The 16,907-nt window shown below is 39.1% G+C and overlaps 1 protein-coding gene across 1 annotated transcript in view; it reads left to right on the top strand.

The window, feature by feature from the left end:
• Nucleotides 1-16,907, top strand: part of SRGAP1 (SLIT-ROBO Rho GTPase activating protein 1) — a 294,550-nt gene that overhangs the window by 261,012 nt on the left and 16,631 nt on the right. Inside the window, exons 16-18 of the mRNA XM_052639735.1 lie at nucleotides 11,527-11,632; nucleotides 14,340-14,564; nucleotides 16,748-16,827. Coding sequence (XP_052495695.1) covers nucleotides 11,527-11,632; nucleotides 14,340-14,564; nucleotides 16,748-16,827 — 411 coding nt within the window. The remainder of the gene's footprint in view (nucleotides 1-11,526; nucleotides 11,633-14,339; nucleotides 14,565-16,747; nucleotides 16,828-16,907) is intronic.

Below are 16,907 nucleotides of genomic sequence, written 5' to 3'. Positions count from 1 at the left end.
ATCTCCCCCACTACCCACCTGGATCAGCAAGTCCGAGTGACCTCAGAAAATCTCTCCACTCACCCTGGCTTCCTGTTTCCTGTCACCAGTGCTTTGGTTTCTCACTGGGAGATCCTACTCCTACATTTTGCCCTCTTTCCTTTTTCCTTTTGCTTCATGCCAGGCACTCCTCTTGGCCCTTTACATGTATGAACTTATTTCATTCTCACAGCCCTGAGATTGATGGATTGATGTTCTCCTGATTTTATAGGTGATGAAACTGAGGTGCGGAGAGGTTAAGAAACTTTCTTTGAGCAAGGTGGACCTAGGATTTGGACCCAAGCTGTTGGAGTCAAAAGCCTAGGTTCAGAAGGGCAAATTGAGTTTTATGTTACCGTCACCACCCCCCACCTCTCCCCCCCCATTTAGAATCTATTTCATTGTTTTCCACCTGAAAACAGACTCCTTGGTATGGCCAGTTCATAGTATAGATTTCTTCCTCCATCTGATCTCTCTCCTTTTGTGCACTCATCTCCTGCCACCTGCTCAGCTGACTTGTTTCAATGATAGCAACCTGCAGAGTTGCTGGACCATTTCCCACCTCCATGCCTTTGCTGGTGCTGCTATATCTGCTGTCCCTCATGGCCATTTGACATCCACAGGGAAGGATGTGCTGAACTGGCACTCCTCCCAAACTGCCATCCACCCTAGCACCTGAGGCAGCATTAGTCACTTTCTCCTCTACTAATGTTCCATTGTGTACCTCTGTCTGTAATTTTTCTTAAAGCCCCACATTACAATTTTTTAACCACTCTCTGTCTCCCTCTACTAGAGAATAGGCTAGTAAGAAGAGGAAGAACTAGTAAGAGGAAGAAGGCTAGTAGGAAGAGGCTAAGAACATAGGTTCTAGACTCTAACAGCCTAGGTCCATATCTAGGTCCACGTTGCTCACCAGCAAGTTTTTTAACCTCTCTGTACCTTAGTTTCATCATCTCTAAAATCAGGAGAACATCAGTCTATATATCATAGGGTTGTAAGAATGAAATGAGTTGATACATATGAAATGCCAAGAAGAGTGCCTGGCATGGAATCTGTTCAAGGCAGTGCCTACATTTAGCTCCATGGGCGTGTGAGGTCTTGATGGATTATTATGTTCTGTAGGCCAAACACTTGGCCATAGTTAATGCCAGACATATGATGAGTGCATAATGCATAGTTAAATAGAATTTAAATTAGGAGTCAACATTCCACCAAAATCATTTTTAAATATTCGTTTATATTTTTGACTGTGTCAGGTCTTAGTTGTGGCTTATGGGATCTTTTACTGTAGTGTGCAGGCTCTTTGTTGCAAAGCATGGCTCTCTCCCTCTAGTTGTGGTCCACGGGTTCTCTAGTTATGGTACACAAACTCCAGAGCACATGGGCCCTGTGGTCGTGGCACATGGACTCTTTAGTTATGGAGTGTTGACTTTCTTACTCCGAGGCAATTGAGATCTCAATTCCCTGCTGCTGCTGCTAAGTCACTTCAGTCGTGTCCAACTCTGTGTGACCCCATAGATGGCCGCCCACCAGGCTCCCCCGTCCCTGGGATTCTCCAGGCAAGAACACTGGAGTGGGTTGCCATTTCCTTCTCAATTCCCTGACCAGGGGTCAAACCAGTGTCCCCTGCATTGGAAGGCAGATTCTTAACCACTAGACTAACAGGGAGGTCCCCTCCCCCAAAATCATTTTGTTGGCAAGCATGCCTAAAGTCCTAGATCTCATTGAGTAGGAATTCCCCGATCATAATTACCTCCACCCCCACCCTGTACAGTCTGATGCTTGTGTGGAATTCAGAAGTGCGCCTGTGTGTCCATTCCATGGCCCTCACATAGCTTGAGTCATCACAGCAGCTTCTGACCCAGCTGGAAAGAACTGAGAAGACGCTGTCACACTTCTGGAATTCCCCTTTGGCCATGTGCAAAGATTTTCCTCACCAGCCTAGCCAGAAAGTTTATATCTGCAAAAAATTATAAGCACTCTCTAATGTTCAGTGGTTTTCTAGATACGTAGATCATCCACATTTATGTTTACACATACCAGCTGGGTCGAGACTACTGGGCTCCATTGTCAGTTACTATTGCAGATTCACATCACACTTGCATTGAATGAGAAATACTATTTCATTATGATTATGAAAAGCTGAAGCCTTGGAGGCAGAAAGATCTAGATTCAAATCCTAGCTTCACCGCTGAGCAGCTTTGTAACCTTGGCAGAGATCAATATTTAATCTTTGAAAATATATATTTCTTCATCTACGTCATAGAGTCTGTGTGAAGCAAAAGGAGACAATCCGTACGAAGTGTTTCCAGCATCATGCCTGGCACACAGTGAGCCTCAGTATATGTTGCTCACAGCACATAGTGCAGTGTATGTTGTCACATTTACAAATGTCACAGCTGCTCCTACTGCAAACTCAGGTCACATAGGCCAATACCTGGGTTAGCCGTTTACCAGTCTTACCTGTTCAAAACATGTGTTTCTTTGCTATAATTATTTCACAAGCATTTAGAAATGATGTTAGTTTAACCCAGACATTGTGTTGGTTCCGGCATGATTTTTCCCAAGACAGTAAATGTGTTACAATCAAAGACAAGCTTTCTTACAAGTAGATGCGAAGCAAAATAAGAGGATCATAAAGGAAAAAAATGGAAAGTCTACAGAAATATCTTTTATTGCAAAGAATGCCTTACATAAAATGCTACAGGGGCACATAAAGAAGCTGCAAAGACATTTCCCCCTGTATTTAAACAATGGATTAATGAAAAATGGATTAATAATCCTTGGGCTAATTTGTATGAAAATAGTCTCTATTGGCAATGAATACCCACAGGACCAACATCTCAAAGAAGCGGGAGCCCCTGGCGACTAAGGCTGCTACGGTTGCTAGGTGCACACACCAGTAGATTTAACTATGCCAGTAATTTAAGTAGTGTTGTTAATGTTTTTGTTAGTTCTCTAGTTACAGATTCTTAGATGTTGTGCAGTGGTTTCCCCATAAGTCCTGTTATTTTTAGTGCATAATTTTGCAGAATGGAATGTTTTTCAAAAACACTTAATGGCACCATGTGTAGCAACCCCATTTCTTCCATTTCTTCTAATCTATTTAAAAGGGGATTCCTGGTTATTATTGATTTATCTTTAGGCAAGCATTTTCTCTTGCCAGTGTGACCATGATATACCTGTATTTTTCCTGGATTTTCAATAAATTATTTGAACATGGTATGTCATTCATTATTATATCCTTCCATTAATATTACAGACTTTTGATGATTATTGCCTACAGTGTTGCAAAACTTTCTCAGGATTCAAAGACTTGACTTTTGCATTCAGGAGGTTTAAAATATACTAGAAGAGATAAGATATTTATTCACAAATAAATTCAGTCTAAGTTTGCGATAGAAGCAAAAGACAGGAATTTTAGTGGAGAGAGGTCTCATGGAGATTGATTACTGTTGTCCGTGTCATCTTCTAGGATCGCCTTAATTGGATTTTATTTTCTCTATTAAGCTAATTTCATGTGATATTTGTATAGAAAAACTTCCCTTTTCACCTTTTATTCTAAGAGTTTTTCCCTTTTCATCTTTTCTAAGAGTTTAGATAAGTCTCTGGAACACCTGCTACCTTTTGCTTACCTATTTTTGAATTGTTTCTGGAAAGATTGTGTGTGGGGGGTGAGTTATTGTGCTATTCATATGCCTCTAAATACCATATTCTCTGGAAGCTTGCAAATGTAGTAAAAGAAAATTTGTCTTCGCATTCTCTTTTTTTTCCCCCAGTGTGCACTGTTCATTCCCAAAATTACTTATCTGGATAAAGACATCACAGGCAAACTAAACTTGAAATAAACTTGCTAGCGTCTCCATTTCTCACCCAAGGGTTTTTTTGTTTGTTTGTTTTAAAACCGCTTTGTGAATGGTTTTGTGACTGCTCCAGATCATACCCACACAGTCTGGGCAGCTTCTGGAATGTCCGTGTACTGTGGCTCTGAGGTTCCCTAGGGCAAAGATCCAAGTGACTTGTGCTAGCAGAGCTGCTCAAGCAATTCATGGTCTTCCCTGGCTGCTTCGGGGCTGTGAGCCCAGAAGAAGCATTTGTACTTTGTTCTGTGCTGTTATTTAGGGGACTGGTTTTACAAAAGGAAACAGCTTTTTTTAGGACGGTGTTTTGTTTTTTTTAACCTATGAGGCAACAGAGGATAAGACGATTAGATGGCATCATTGCCTCAATGGACATGAGTTTGAGCACACTCCAGAAGGTAGTGAAGGACAGGGAAGCCTGGTGTGCTGCAGTCCATGGGGTCACAAAGAATCAGACACAACTTAGCAACTGAACAACAACAACAAAACCAACATTTAGTCATTATAGAAAACATAATATTTAAAAAGCACATAGAGTACTCTCCCATAATGCCACTACCCAAAGAGAATCAGTGGTGTGTGTGTACACATTCTGATCCTTATGTATAGTCATGTGCACACGCACTGTTTGTAAAAAGCCAAAGTGGAACTAGACTGTCCCATTTGTAACCTGCCTTCTTTTTGACTTATTTATTGTAGAAAATCCAGATGTCTACAAGAGGATACATAAAGATATATTTACATATAAATAATATAATTGCCTTGCTTTAACAGTTTCCATGTGTTAGCCAGATTTGTCCCGCATACATTGCTTTTGTATCATCGCTCTGACATCAGATCGTTTCATCCGGGTGTGTGTATCTCTGGGAGATGGTGCTTCTTTTTTTATGCAACATAGCCACAAAATGATTTTCTTTTCTTTTCTTTTTTTTTTAAGATCAAATTCTTTATATATATATATATATAAATTTATTTACTTTAGTTGGACATTAATTACTTTACAATATTGTATTGGTTTTGCCATACATCAACATGAATCCGCCACAGATATACACGTGTTCCCCATCCTGAACCCCCCTCCCTCCTCCCTCCCTGTACCATCCCTCTGGGTCATCCCAGTGCACCAGCCCCAAGCATCCAGTGTCATGCATCGAACCTGGACTGGCGATTTGTTTCATATATGATATTATACATGTTTCAATGCCGTTCTCCCAAATCATCCCACCCTCTCCCTCTCCCACAGAGTCCAAAAGCCTGTTCCATACTTCTGTGTCTCTTTTGCTGTCTCGCATACAAGGTTATTGTTACCATCTTTCTAAATTCCATATATATGCATTAGTATACTGTATTGGTGTTTTTCTTTCTGGCTTACTTCACTCTGTATAGTAGGCTCCAGTTTCATCCACCTCATTAGAACTGATTCAAATGTATTCTTTTTAATGGCGGAGTAATACTCCATTGTGTATATGTACCACAGCTTTCTTATCCATTCCTCTGCTGATGGACATCTAGGTTGCTTCCATGTCCTGGCAATTATAAACAGTGCTGCGATGAACATTGGGGTACACGTGTCTCTTTCAATTCTGGTTTCCTCGGTGTGTATGCCCAACAGTGGGATTGCTGGGTCATAAGGCAGTTCTATTTCCAGTTTTTTAAGGAATCTCCACACTGTTCTCCATAGTGGCTGTACTAGTTTGCATTCCCACCAACAGTATAAGAGGGTTCCCTTTTCTGCACACCCTCTCCAGCATTTATTGCTTGTAGACTTTTGGATCACAGCCATTCTGACTGGTGTGAAATGGTATCTCATTGTGGTTTTGATTTGCATTTCTGATAATGAATGATGTTGAGCATCTTTTCATTGTTTGTTAGCCATCTGTATGTCTTCTTTGGAGAAATGTCTATTTAGTTCTTTGGCCCATTTTTTGATTGGGTCATTTATTTTTCTGGAATTGAGCTACAGGAGTTGCTTATATATTTTTGAGATTAGTTGTTTGTCAGTTGCTTCATTTGCTATTATTTTCTCCCATTCTGAAGGCTGTCTTTTCACCTTGCTTATAGTTTCCTTTGTTGTGCAGACGCTTTTGAGTTTAATTAGGTCTCATTTGTTTACTTTTGCTTTTATTTCCAATATTCTGGGAGGTGGGTCATAGAGGATCCTGTTGTGATGTATGTTGGAGAGTGTTTTGCCTATGTTCTCCTCTAGGAGTTTTATAGTTTCTGGTCTTATGTTTAGATCTTTAATGCATTTTGAGTTTATTTTTGTATATGGTATTAGAAAGTGTTCTAGTTTCATTCTTTTACAAGTGGCTGACCAGTTTTCCCAGCACTGCTTGTTAAAGAGATTGTCACAAAACCATTTTCATACCTTAAAAAAAAAATAATTCCTTAAAATCATCAAATAGCCAATCACTGCTTTTTAAAAATAATTCTTTAATATGCAACTAATGTGTGATTACTATAGAAAAATTAGAAAATGAGTAAAACAAATCTAGAATTCTTATGCACAAATATTAACCTTTTTAATATTTTCCCAGATACATCAATATATATACACCTATGTATTTCTTAAAAATTTTTTTATTGGAATATAGTTGCTTTGAGGCTTTCCCAAAGAAGCTCAGTGGTAATGAATCTGCCTGCAGTTCAGGAGAAGCAGGCCACATGAGTTCAATCCCTGGGTCGGGAAGATCCCCTGGAGGAAGAAATGGCAACCCACTCCAGTAATCTTGCCTGGAGAGTCCCATGGACAGAGGAGCCTGGCAGGCTGCAATCCAGAAGAGTTGCAGAGTCAGAGACGACCAAGCGCACATGCACGCATAGTTGCTTTACAGCCTGGGGGTGTTTTCTGCTGTACAGCAAAGCACATCAGCCATACATACACATGCATCCCCTCTTTTTTTGGACTCTCTTCCCATTTAGGCCACCAGAGGGTACTGGGTAGAGTTCCCTGTGCTATACAGTGGTTCTCATTAGTTATCTCTTTTACACCTAGCAGTGTATGTATGTCAGTCCTAACCTCCCAATCCGTCTCATCCCCTCTTCCCCCTTGGTGTCCATACTTTTGTTCTCTACATCTGTGTCTCTATTTCTGCTTTGCATATAGGTTCACCTGAACCATTTTTATAGATTCTGCACATATGTATTAATATACAATATTTGTTTTTCTCTTTCTTCATTTTGTATGACAGTCCTTAGGTCCATTCATGTCTCTGCAAATAGCACATTTTCCTATGTATTTTTAAAGCAGCTTATTGAGAGACAATTCTCATACCATCAATTTATCCATTAACATGTACAAATCAGTGGTTTTTAGTATATTCACAGGATTAGGAAAATCACCAAAATCAATTTTAGAACATTTTCATGACTCCAAAAAGAAATCCCAGGTAGCAAGCACTCATAACCACCATCACCCGCAGCCCTAGACAACCACTAATCTACTTTGTATCTCTTTGTATTTACCTATTCTGCCTATTTCATATAAATGAAACTATACAATATATGATCTTTTTTGATGGGCTCAATTCGTTTAGCACGTTTTGAAGGTTCACCCATGTTGTAGCGTATGTCAGTGCTTGTTTTAAATTCCCAAATAATATTCCATTATGTAGATATACCATAACTACATACTTTTGATTTTTAAAAAATAAAAAGCTGCATCATGCCAAATGACTGCTAGTGGATATAAGATTTCTTTTAGACGTGATGAAAATGTTCTATAATGGACTGAAGTCATGGTTGCTCAATTCCAAATTGCTGCGATTCATGGGGTCGCAAAGAGTCGGACACGACTGAGCAACTGAACTGAACTGAAATGTACTAAAAACCATCAAATTGTATACTTAAAATACGTGAATTATATCTCAATAAATCTGTTATTAAAAATTATCATACCATATTTTCTCTTTATAAACTATTTTTTTAATTTAATATGTTATTTACACTTTCTCACATCACTAAGTTATTTTTCAAAATATAGTTTTTAGTGTCCATATAATGGTTTTTATTCTATTTAACAAATTCCCTAGTTTTAGAAATTTAGATTGTTTCCAAAAGTGATTTTGCAGTTACACAAAAATACCATGATGAGCTTCTTGGTACATAAATCTGTTTCCTGTATCTGATGGTTTTATGGCAAAAGCTTTTGAACTCTTTTCCTGGTGTTCCAGTGTATGTTTTTGTTGCTAAAAATTCTTCCAGCTTTATTGCCATACACAGTAGTTTTCTCTCTGAGCTCAAAATTTCTGTTTGCTGCCTTACAATGATTTTCTCAAAGATTCCTTTTCTCTGCAAAAATGATAGTAGCCTTATTATTGAAGCAGTCAAAGCTCCTTAAGCTAAGATTTAGTTTCTTTACTAATTTCTATTTGATAATTCAGCAGAAGGAGAGACATTATTTATATATTTATATCTATAATGTTTCTTGTTAACTAGGAAAGAACTCAATGGCTTAATTCATAGATCTCCAGAAAGAAACCCCAGTTAGCAAACACTCAAACCACCGTCACCCTCAGCCCTAGACAACCACTAATCTACTTCATATCTCTGTGTATTTACTTAAATATATTGTAGATCTATTAATGGTTAATTAGAAAGATTTGTAAGCAGTTCATTTCTTACCTAGAAGAACAGCTGGTAAAGCATCTCAGGGCTAAGATTCATGCAATATATTAAAAGGTCTCTTTTTCTCTTTCCTTTTCATTCACACACATATACTATTACACACACAACTGATTGATACTTTGACATTATTAAAACCTAACATTGAACCTAAAAATATCCTGCATGCTATAAGTTGCTTCAGTCGTGTCCAACTCTTTGTGACCCCATGGACTGTAGCCCACCAGGCTCCTCTGTACATGGGATTCTCTAGGCAAGAATACTAGAGTGGGTTGCCATTTCCTCCTCTAGGGGATCTTCCCAACCCTCAGATGAGGGATCGAATCCTCATCTCTTAAGTCTGCTGCATTGGCAGGTAGGTTCTTTACCACCAGCGCCTTTAAATTCCTCTTGATTATTGGATATTGGGCTATGGAGTTCAGAAATATTTGCCTGCTCTTACATAAGCCATTTCTACATGTGACCACCAAGGAATTTCCTTCCCTTTCTTCCTCCTTAAGGATAAATCTGCATCTTATGTTTTCTTATTTGTTTTCTGAAAAACACCTTTACAAACAGTGCCACAGAAGAGCTGATATTTTCAGAGGAATGGTCATTTGAACTTTTGGCCATTTTCTGAATTCACTTCTGTTTGGTGGTGAATTTTTCACACATGTTTACATGGAGCTGTCAAACCTCCATGCTGTGAAGTTGGTATGCTGACATGGGAACCTTGCAGTGCTAGGGAAGGAACATAAATTAGCCAAGGGAGCTCTGAGCATGTGACTGAGATTGGGCAAATCCCACTTTTACCTAATTACATGAGATGCTGAATTGTGAAAAAGAATCCCAGCATAGAAGAAATCCAGGTGAAATATGACCTTCCTCACTGACAACTTGTCTGAGGAAAAGATCTATCTTTTCATGTTGTGGTTGTTCACTTGCTAAGTCATGTCTGATTCTTTGTGACCCCATGGACTGCAGCACGCCGGGCTCCTCTGGCCCCCACTATCTTGGAGTTAGCTCAAATTCATGTCCATTGAGTCAGCGATGCTATCTAACAATCTCCTCCTGGCTTCCAGGCAGTATACTGATAAAGAAACCGCCTGCCAGTGCAGGAAATGAGAGACCCACGTTTGTTCCCTAGGTCGGGAAGATCTCCTGACGTAGGAAATGGCAACTCGCTCCAATATTCTTGCCTGGGAAATTCCAGGGACGGAGGAGCCTGGCAGACTACAGTCCATAGGGTTCACGAAGAGTTGGACATGACGGAGCACACACACACGCTCATCTTTTCATGCATATAAAATTCTAAAAGATTATGAATTGCCACACTCAGAGCCAGCTAGAAATGCACAGTAATTAGAGTGTCCGTAGCAAACATACATTTTGATGCACTAACTGGGCTCTGGAGAGTAAATGAGTCATTTGTACCAGAGCAAGACTCCTGTGGGATGCATGCTGCCAACCAGGTAATATCTGAGTCCTGCTCACAGTCGTCGTGGTCTGGCCTTTGGGACACATCCCATTTGCTCTATTCCAGGAGTGCCAGCCTTTCTGTTTTGCTTTGGTGTATGTTCACTGTAGCTGCAGGGAGTGCCAACCTCACATAATTTTATCCAGTCTTGGTGTCACTTTTTTACATTCCTGTTGCTTTTCTCCCCTAAAATCTTTATTTGGCATCTCATGGGGCACCCCCTCCCCCGTTCTTTTTTTTATTGCAGTAAAATAGACATAGAATTGACCGTTTTCATCTTTTTTAAATGTACAATTCAATGGCGTTAAGTACACTCACATTGTTTTGCAGCTATTACCGCTGTTTGCCTCCAGATCTTTTTTTTTTCATGCTGTACTGAAACTCTCCCCATTAAACAGTAACTACTCATTCCTCCCTCCACCTCTGACAATCACCACTCTACTTCCTTCCTGTCTCTGTGAAATGGACTACTCTAGATACCTCATATAGGTGGAATTATACAATATTTGTGTATGGCTTTTTGTGTCTGACTTATTTCACTTAGCATAGGGTCTTCAAGGTTCATCCTTGTTGTAGCATGTATTCGAATTCCCTTCCTTTATAAGGCTGAATAATATTTCATTGTGAATATATACCACATTTTGTTTATCTACCCATCTATCAATGGACGTTTCTACCTATTGGCTGTTACGCATAATGCTGCTGTGAAATTAATATGTAAATTCCTGTTCCAAGTCTTTTTAAATAAAAATTTGAAACTGCCCTTAAAGAGTAGGGAATTGAATTTAGAACTCAGAAATTAGAAGCAAGAGGATCTTAAATTAAGATGAAGCCTCTTCGAAGTAATACCTGTATATTCTTCTAGCCTAAAGATGACAGGCCCCCTATGGAATTCGACAAACATTAAAGATCAATACTATATTAAACGTGGTTCCTTTTGCATTTATAGATGCAAAATTCACCACACCAAACTCTCAGTGCCTTGCAAATCATCTCTAGGCATCCCATCTTCCCTCTCTGTATAATGTGGGTTTTCCAAGTGTCCCGTGAAGTTGTCATGAAAGACAAACCAATTGCCCTGGGACTCTTGAGACTGAGTTAGGTAGAAATGTTGATGACTTGATTATTGGGTCCTTTGATCCTGCTGAGACTCTTGAGTCACAGTAATTAACAAAAACATACCTGAAGAATTAATGAGTCATGAAAAGGGAGAGGTGTCCTATCCCAAAAAGTTACCTTAGTTAATGTGCAGCGAAAAGGAGTTTCAACCATATCAGATGCAAAATGTGGAAACAGCAGCAACTGAAAAACAGTTTTTAAATTTAGAAGACTCTAAGCTGCTCAAAGCCAAGCCCATGGAAGTCAGAGAAACAGTGATGAGTCACAAGAGAGGTCCTCGCGTACACCCAAGCAGATCACTCACTGATTTGCTTTATTGATTACGACTACATCTCACCTAAGGGCAAAGTGTTGCTTGTGTTCAGATTCGTACTGAATTTGGGTGCTACAATGTTCTGCTTTAAATGTGGCTGGTAAAAGGATCCTAACCATGTCCTCTTCTGTCTGTAGGAATAGATAATCTCTATGAGAGGGCACTTCACATCCGCAAACTGCTCCTGACCTTGCCCAGGTCGGTCCTTATAGTGATGAGGTACCTCTTTGCCTTCCTCAATCAGTAAGTACCACAATTTTTTGCCAAAATGCTCATTTCAGTTCCCTGTGTACCGCTCTGAATTCTTTGTTCTTGGATTCTGTAAAATGTACATTGGGTTCCTTTTATTAGTGGAGCCAAAGAGAAGATGATTGAATAGAGACTGAAGGTGCATTTTTCCTCAGCAGATCAAAGTCATCATGTGTGACCTACCTTATAAGGTCACACAATGACCTAAATAAACCTCATCACCAGATGTGGAAACTGTGGCCATAAATGCAAAAATGCACAAGTATTACTAAAAAGAACACTTTTCAGTGAAATATGTGCTTTTTCCCAACTTCCATCCAAAGCCAGTGTCATAAATGTTTTTGTCAAAATGATGTAAACCGCCTGCTCACTGCAGAAAATTTCTGTGATTTTTAATGTTATAGTCAGGGAAGGAAGGGAATTGTTGTGAGACTTGTACACAGATCCAAAAAAGAATTGCCTGCAAATTGAGTATAATGAGACCTTGTCAAAAAGATGATATTTCTAAAGCAATCTTTAAAACAATGTCACAGAAATCTTAAAAATCACTACATTATTTTCAAGGAAACTTGACTCTTAATTTAGGGAACTTGATTTCAGTTGTGTCACTTGCAGGTACATGGGCTCCATGATAAGAACATCTTCCGCTGTTCTATCTGAGTCCCCTTGCTCTTTAACATTTCAATTAAGCAGGTTTTTTAATTAAAAAAATTCAGGTGGAGTAAACTTCAGGAAATGCTTTCTCACTCAACCATGCGCTCTCCCTTCTTAAAATTAGAACAATTTTTTCTTCTGTTTCACCAAAAGTGTTAAGTTCTTAAAAGCTATGGGGATTTATTACCACCCTGCTGACTCTTCCTGAAATCATACCATTCAGACTGACCACACACCCCCAGCCCCCAAGCCAAGTATCCTACAATAGGGAAATGCCAGCAGGGAACCCATACAGAATGAAGCTAAAGCGTCTACAGATGACATAAGTATAGAAGTCACCCCTGGAAATAAGCAGTACCAAGAGAGATGGGTGTAAACTATTTTAGGTTAAATGATACCGTAAACTTCTTTCTTTAAATAAGCCTAGTCACCCAAGTAGTTGTAAAAATCTGAAGGTTTTCCATCTTCACCTTTAATTGCACATGCCTCTCCTTCCCCAACATGGACCACCTCGCATTCCTGCTGGCCTCTACATGTTGTCCATACCAAATATTCTTGACACGCCTAAGTGAAACCCACTGTGAACCAATCAACCACAATGGACTAGGGAAGCAAACTGACCATGAGTCGAGAAAGCTCTCAAAGTGTGAATCTAACTGACGGTGGATCTCAACAGACTAGCAACTGTGCCATGAGCCAGCCAGACCTCGGCATTGCTTCCAGCATTTCTGCCCAGAGATATCCCCTGGTTCCTGCTCCTGCCTTCATGTGGAGGCCAGGCCCAGTCTCTGGAGCTGGATATGTGGGGCAGGCATTTTTGGAAAGAGAAAGAAGCTATTCTCTTTTCATTGTAAAACCAAAAATTCTGTATCAGCTGTTTGCTCTTCAAGCCAGCACTAACTAAAGACGCAGAAAGACTGACTCTCCCCATTGAGCTTAAGTGTGTCTTTTGAACATGAGATCATTCTTATTCAGAATCTCACTTTTCCTTCCTGCATTCGTGTTGAAGGGGATCTGTAACATGACCATTGGTGGTTATTTGTGAACTCTTAAGATTTTATGTTTGAGAAATGGCAGAAAGGAAAGACATATGTTGCCTGTGAGAATTATACTTTTGTATTTTCTACTTTCTCAGCTATCTTATTTCCCAAACAGGGTAAAGTATCTTGTCACACGGTATCTCAATTTCTTTGTGTCTGTCAACATCTCACAAATGTAGCTGAGTCTCTTTTTCTCTCCTTCCATTTGTCATCTGTTCACCTGGATTTTGCATTTCCTTTCAAGGCTGACATTCTATACGCTGAAAGATAGATTCTCTAGATTCTCCCTGGAACAGCACCTTGCCCATGTGTTCGAGGCATAGCATAAAGAACTTCTTATTTTCAGTCCCCTGTGGAAAATATCTCACCAACAGCCATTGAATTGAATTTTAAAATTAGTACTAGACAACTGGAAATCTCCCCCAAAGTTTGTAGTTTGCAGCTTTAAATGGAATGTGAGAATTGAGGATTCTTTTTCCCCTTCGCTTGCACTTGTAATTGTCTTTGGTGTCACCTTGTATTGATCATCTTGCCCAAAGGCAAATTACAAAGCCTGGAGTTGCTGTCTTTCTTTCAGTGGGTACAAAGAAAAGGTGCTTTTGTTTTTCTCGGGACTCCCCTCAAGATTTATGAGAAAAACTGAAATCGGCAATGTATTTGGTTAGTTGGAGGACAGTTTTAAAGATGATCATATTGTTTGCAAGTGAAACTCTTTTACTTGATCTTGGTCTGAATTGTGTTAGAGATTATCTTAAACTCCCTTGTGACTTTCAAAAAAAAATGCCACTTAATTAAGCAAACAGGATTTATATTCCCTTTTCCATGTCTACCTGGTGGAAAGGTTATAAGTTGTTTTACTTTCTTTGGAATTTGCTGAGCCACCTTAAAGTAGGATGAAATATTTTATTCTAATAAGAAAACTCATTTTCAGAATAGGAAGTATCCTATTAAGCGTTTGCTTTTTTCCCCTTGTTCTTTTATAACTCCTGTCTTGCTTGCTTTTGTAGTCTTTCACAGTACAGTGATGAAAACATGATGGACCCTTATAACCTGGCCATCTGTTTTGGCCCTACATTGATGCCTGTCCCAGAGATACAGGATCAAGTGTCCTGCCAGGCTCATGTCAATGAGATTGTCAAAACCATCATCATCCACCATGAGACTATTTTCCCAGATGCTAAAGAGCTGGATGGCCCTGTTTATGAGAAATGTATGGCTGGAGACGAGTATTGGTAAGTCCAAGAATTTTAGTCCTTCCTTCTTCTCCTGGAAAAAATTATAGAAGTACAGATATCAACTTAATTAAAAAAAAAAAAAAAGAATTGACTATAAGATGCCAGTGCTTCCAATTAAAAAAAAAGAAGCAGGAACACTTGAGATCAATTAGAATATTAAGTCCCATGACAGCACTGGCTTCTTCTTATGGAAATTCATCTTCATTTCTCTTTTCCCTAAGCACGGCATCTTTTTAGATACACCTACCCCATCATGACTTCTGTAGAGAATGGTTTTTAAATAGAGAGCCGTATACATTTTTACTGTTAAGAAAAGATAACTGAATTAACAGACTTCATTTTCATTCCTAAACAGTTTTAATTCTATGGAAAGTATTTCAAAAGTTTCATTTTAAAGGAGCAGCTGTCAACTAAATGTGTTTTCATTCTTACTTTCATTTCCATTCTTACTAATATTGTCCTGATCCATTACACAAGTCATGGTCACTTTGAACAGAGTTATTACATTATTATATTGTTGGGATGAAAAATGTTTAATAAGACAATATAGTCACCTCCCAATGAAGGGTAAAAATGTATAATCCAAAGATAAGGAAACCCCAAAATGTTTATGTTCACTATTTGATATATGAGTTCCAGCTTCTAAGAAATCATATACAGTAAAACTGGTTTTAATTCGTTGAGGTCCTCCTGTGTGCCAGCTTATATTCCCACTCGACCAAGTAAGTTAAGAGAGGCCAAGGAGCCAGGCCAATGACTAGTGGTTTCTGGAGGCAGCCCAAGTCTGTCTGATTCCTAAGTCCACACAAGTCTTCCCACTCAGCAGTTGCCTCCCAGCCTCCCTCTAAAACTGCCCTGTGCAGCTCAGATTCAGGAGCAGCTGGAAATAGATTTGCCTAAGCCCTTCGTTCTGGACTCTGCAGGATACTTTGTTTCCCACTGCCTTGCTGGGGATTAAGTAGAAGTAGAACTAGTAGCTGAAAAATCTAAGTAACTGAAAGTACACTTTTTTAAAAACTGAAACCACAGTATAATTTAAACTACAAATGATCTTACGCTGTTAAGAAAATTCAGAGTTGACCATTTCCAGAAGTACTGCTTTCTAAATTAACAACAAAGCTTGATAGATTCTATGTGTGTGTTAGTTGCCCAGTTGCGTCTGACTCTCTGCAACCCCATGGACTGTAGCCCACCAGGGCTACATATTTTTAAAATACTTACTACATGCATGTACTGACCCAAGCTCTCAGTCCTGGTGAGTTTTTCAGAATTTTATTTTCAGAATTCAGAATTTTATTTTCCTAGTTGTATTTGTCTCAGGGCCAGTGTCAGTCATGTTTAGTATTTACAGATATTCAGGGCTCTATCAGTAAGTTGTGCTGTCTTATTCACTTTATCAGAGAGCAAATATATGCATGTCTGGTCGATATCATTTAATGTGTTGTATTCCAGGACTTTTTGTGGTTGCTCCTTTTTTACAAACAGGGTAAAATCCCCATAATAAAGAGTCTTGAAGTCAGGAACATGTGCTTGATATGTCTTCTCCCACACATGATATTCTCTATAGATACCGCTTGTTTTAAACAGAAAGTCAGTATTATAGCAATCATCCTCATCCCCCAATGCCAGCAATATAAATGGGCTTTTACAACAATGTCAGGATTTGTATTTGTAACCAGTGCATTCCATTTATCAGCATACATTTGAGAAGTAATAGTGGTAATGTTAAAGAATAAAATCTAACTCTCAGATATAAAAATGAACATGTGTCAAGAAAAGTTGAAAAAGATACTACAGCCAATTCAAAGCGGAAATCAAAGAGCCATCCATTTTTATGTAGTAGGGGATACTGAAATGAATTTGCAAAAATTGGTGTATCCAGACGGTGATAATCATATTCTGCTAGAATTCAACAAATTTTCATTTTTATACATAAGAATCATTTGAATACTGTCAGTTTCCTACACGTCAGTTTTGTCCTTACAGAGTTGTAACATGTCAAAGATGAAGGGACATAGTGTCCTATAGGATTACACAATCCTGGAGGCTCCAGCATTCCACTGAAAGGCTATCCAGGAACTCCTTTGCCATTCCGAAGTCTTCTGTTTCTCCTTATAGTAGCAGTTGTTCAGTTTTGAAATTCACTTTGGCTTCATACGATTTCTACTTCTGCTCCTCAGCGACAGCCCATACAGTGAGCACGGTACGCTGGAGGAAGTGGATCAGGACGCTGGTACAGAGCCGCACACCAGTGAAGACGGTATGCACTTGTGCTCATGCTATTATAAAACTAGTCTTTATAGCCATTTTTATAACCATTTTTAAAGAATTACTTATATT

Source organism: Budorcas taxicolor, chromosome 5 (genome assembly GCF_023091745.1).
Source record: "Budorcas taxicolor isolate Tak-1 chromosome 5, Takin1.1, whole genome shotgun sequence".
Taxonomy (NCBI): Eukaryota; Metazoa; Chordata; class Mammalia; order Artiodactyla; family Bovidae; genus Budorcas; species Budorcas taxicolor.
The sequence above is the reverse complement of the archived record's forward strand: the minus strand, read 5'-3'. Positions and strand labels throughout refer to the sequence as shown.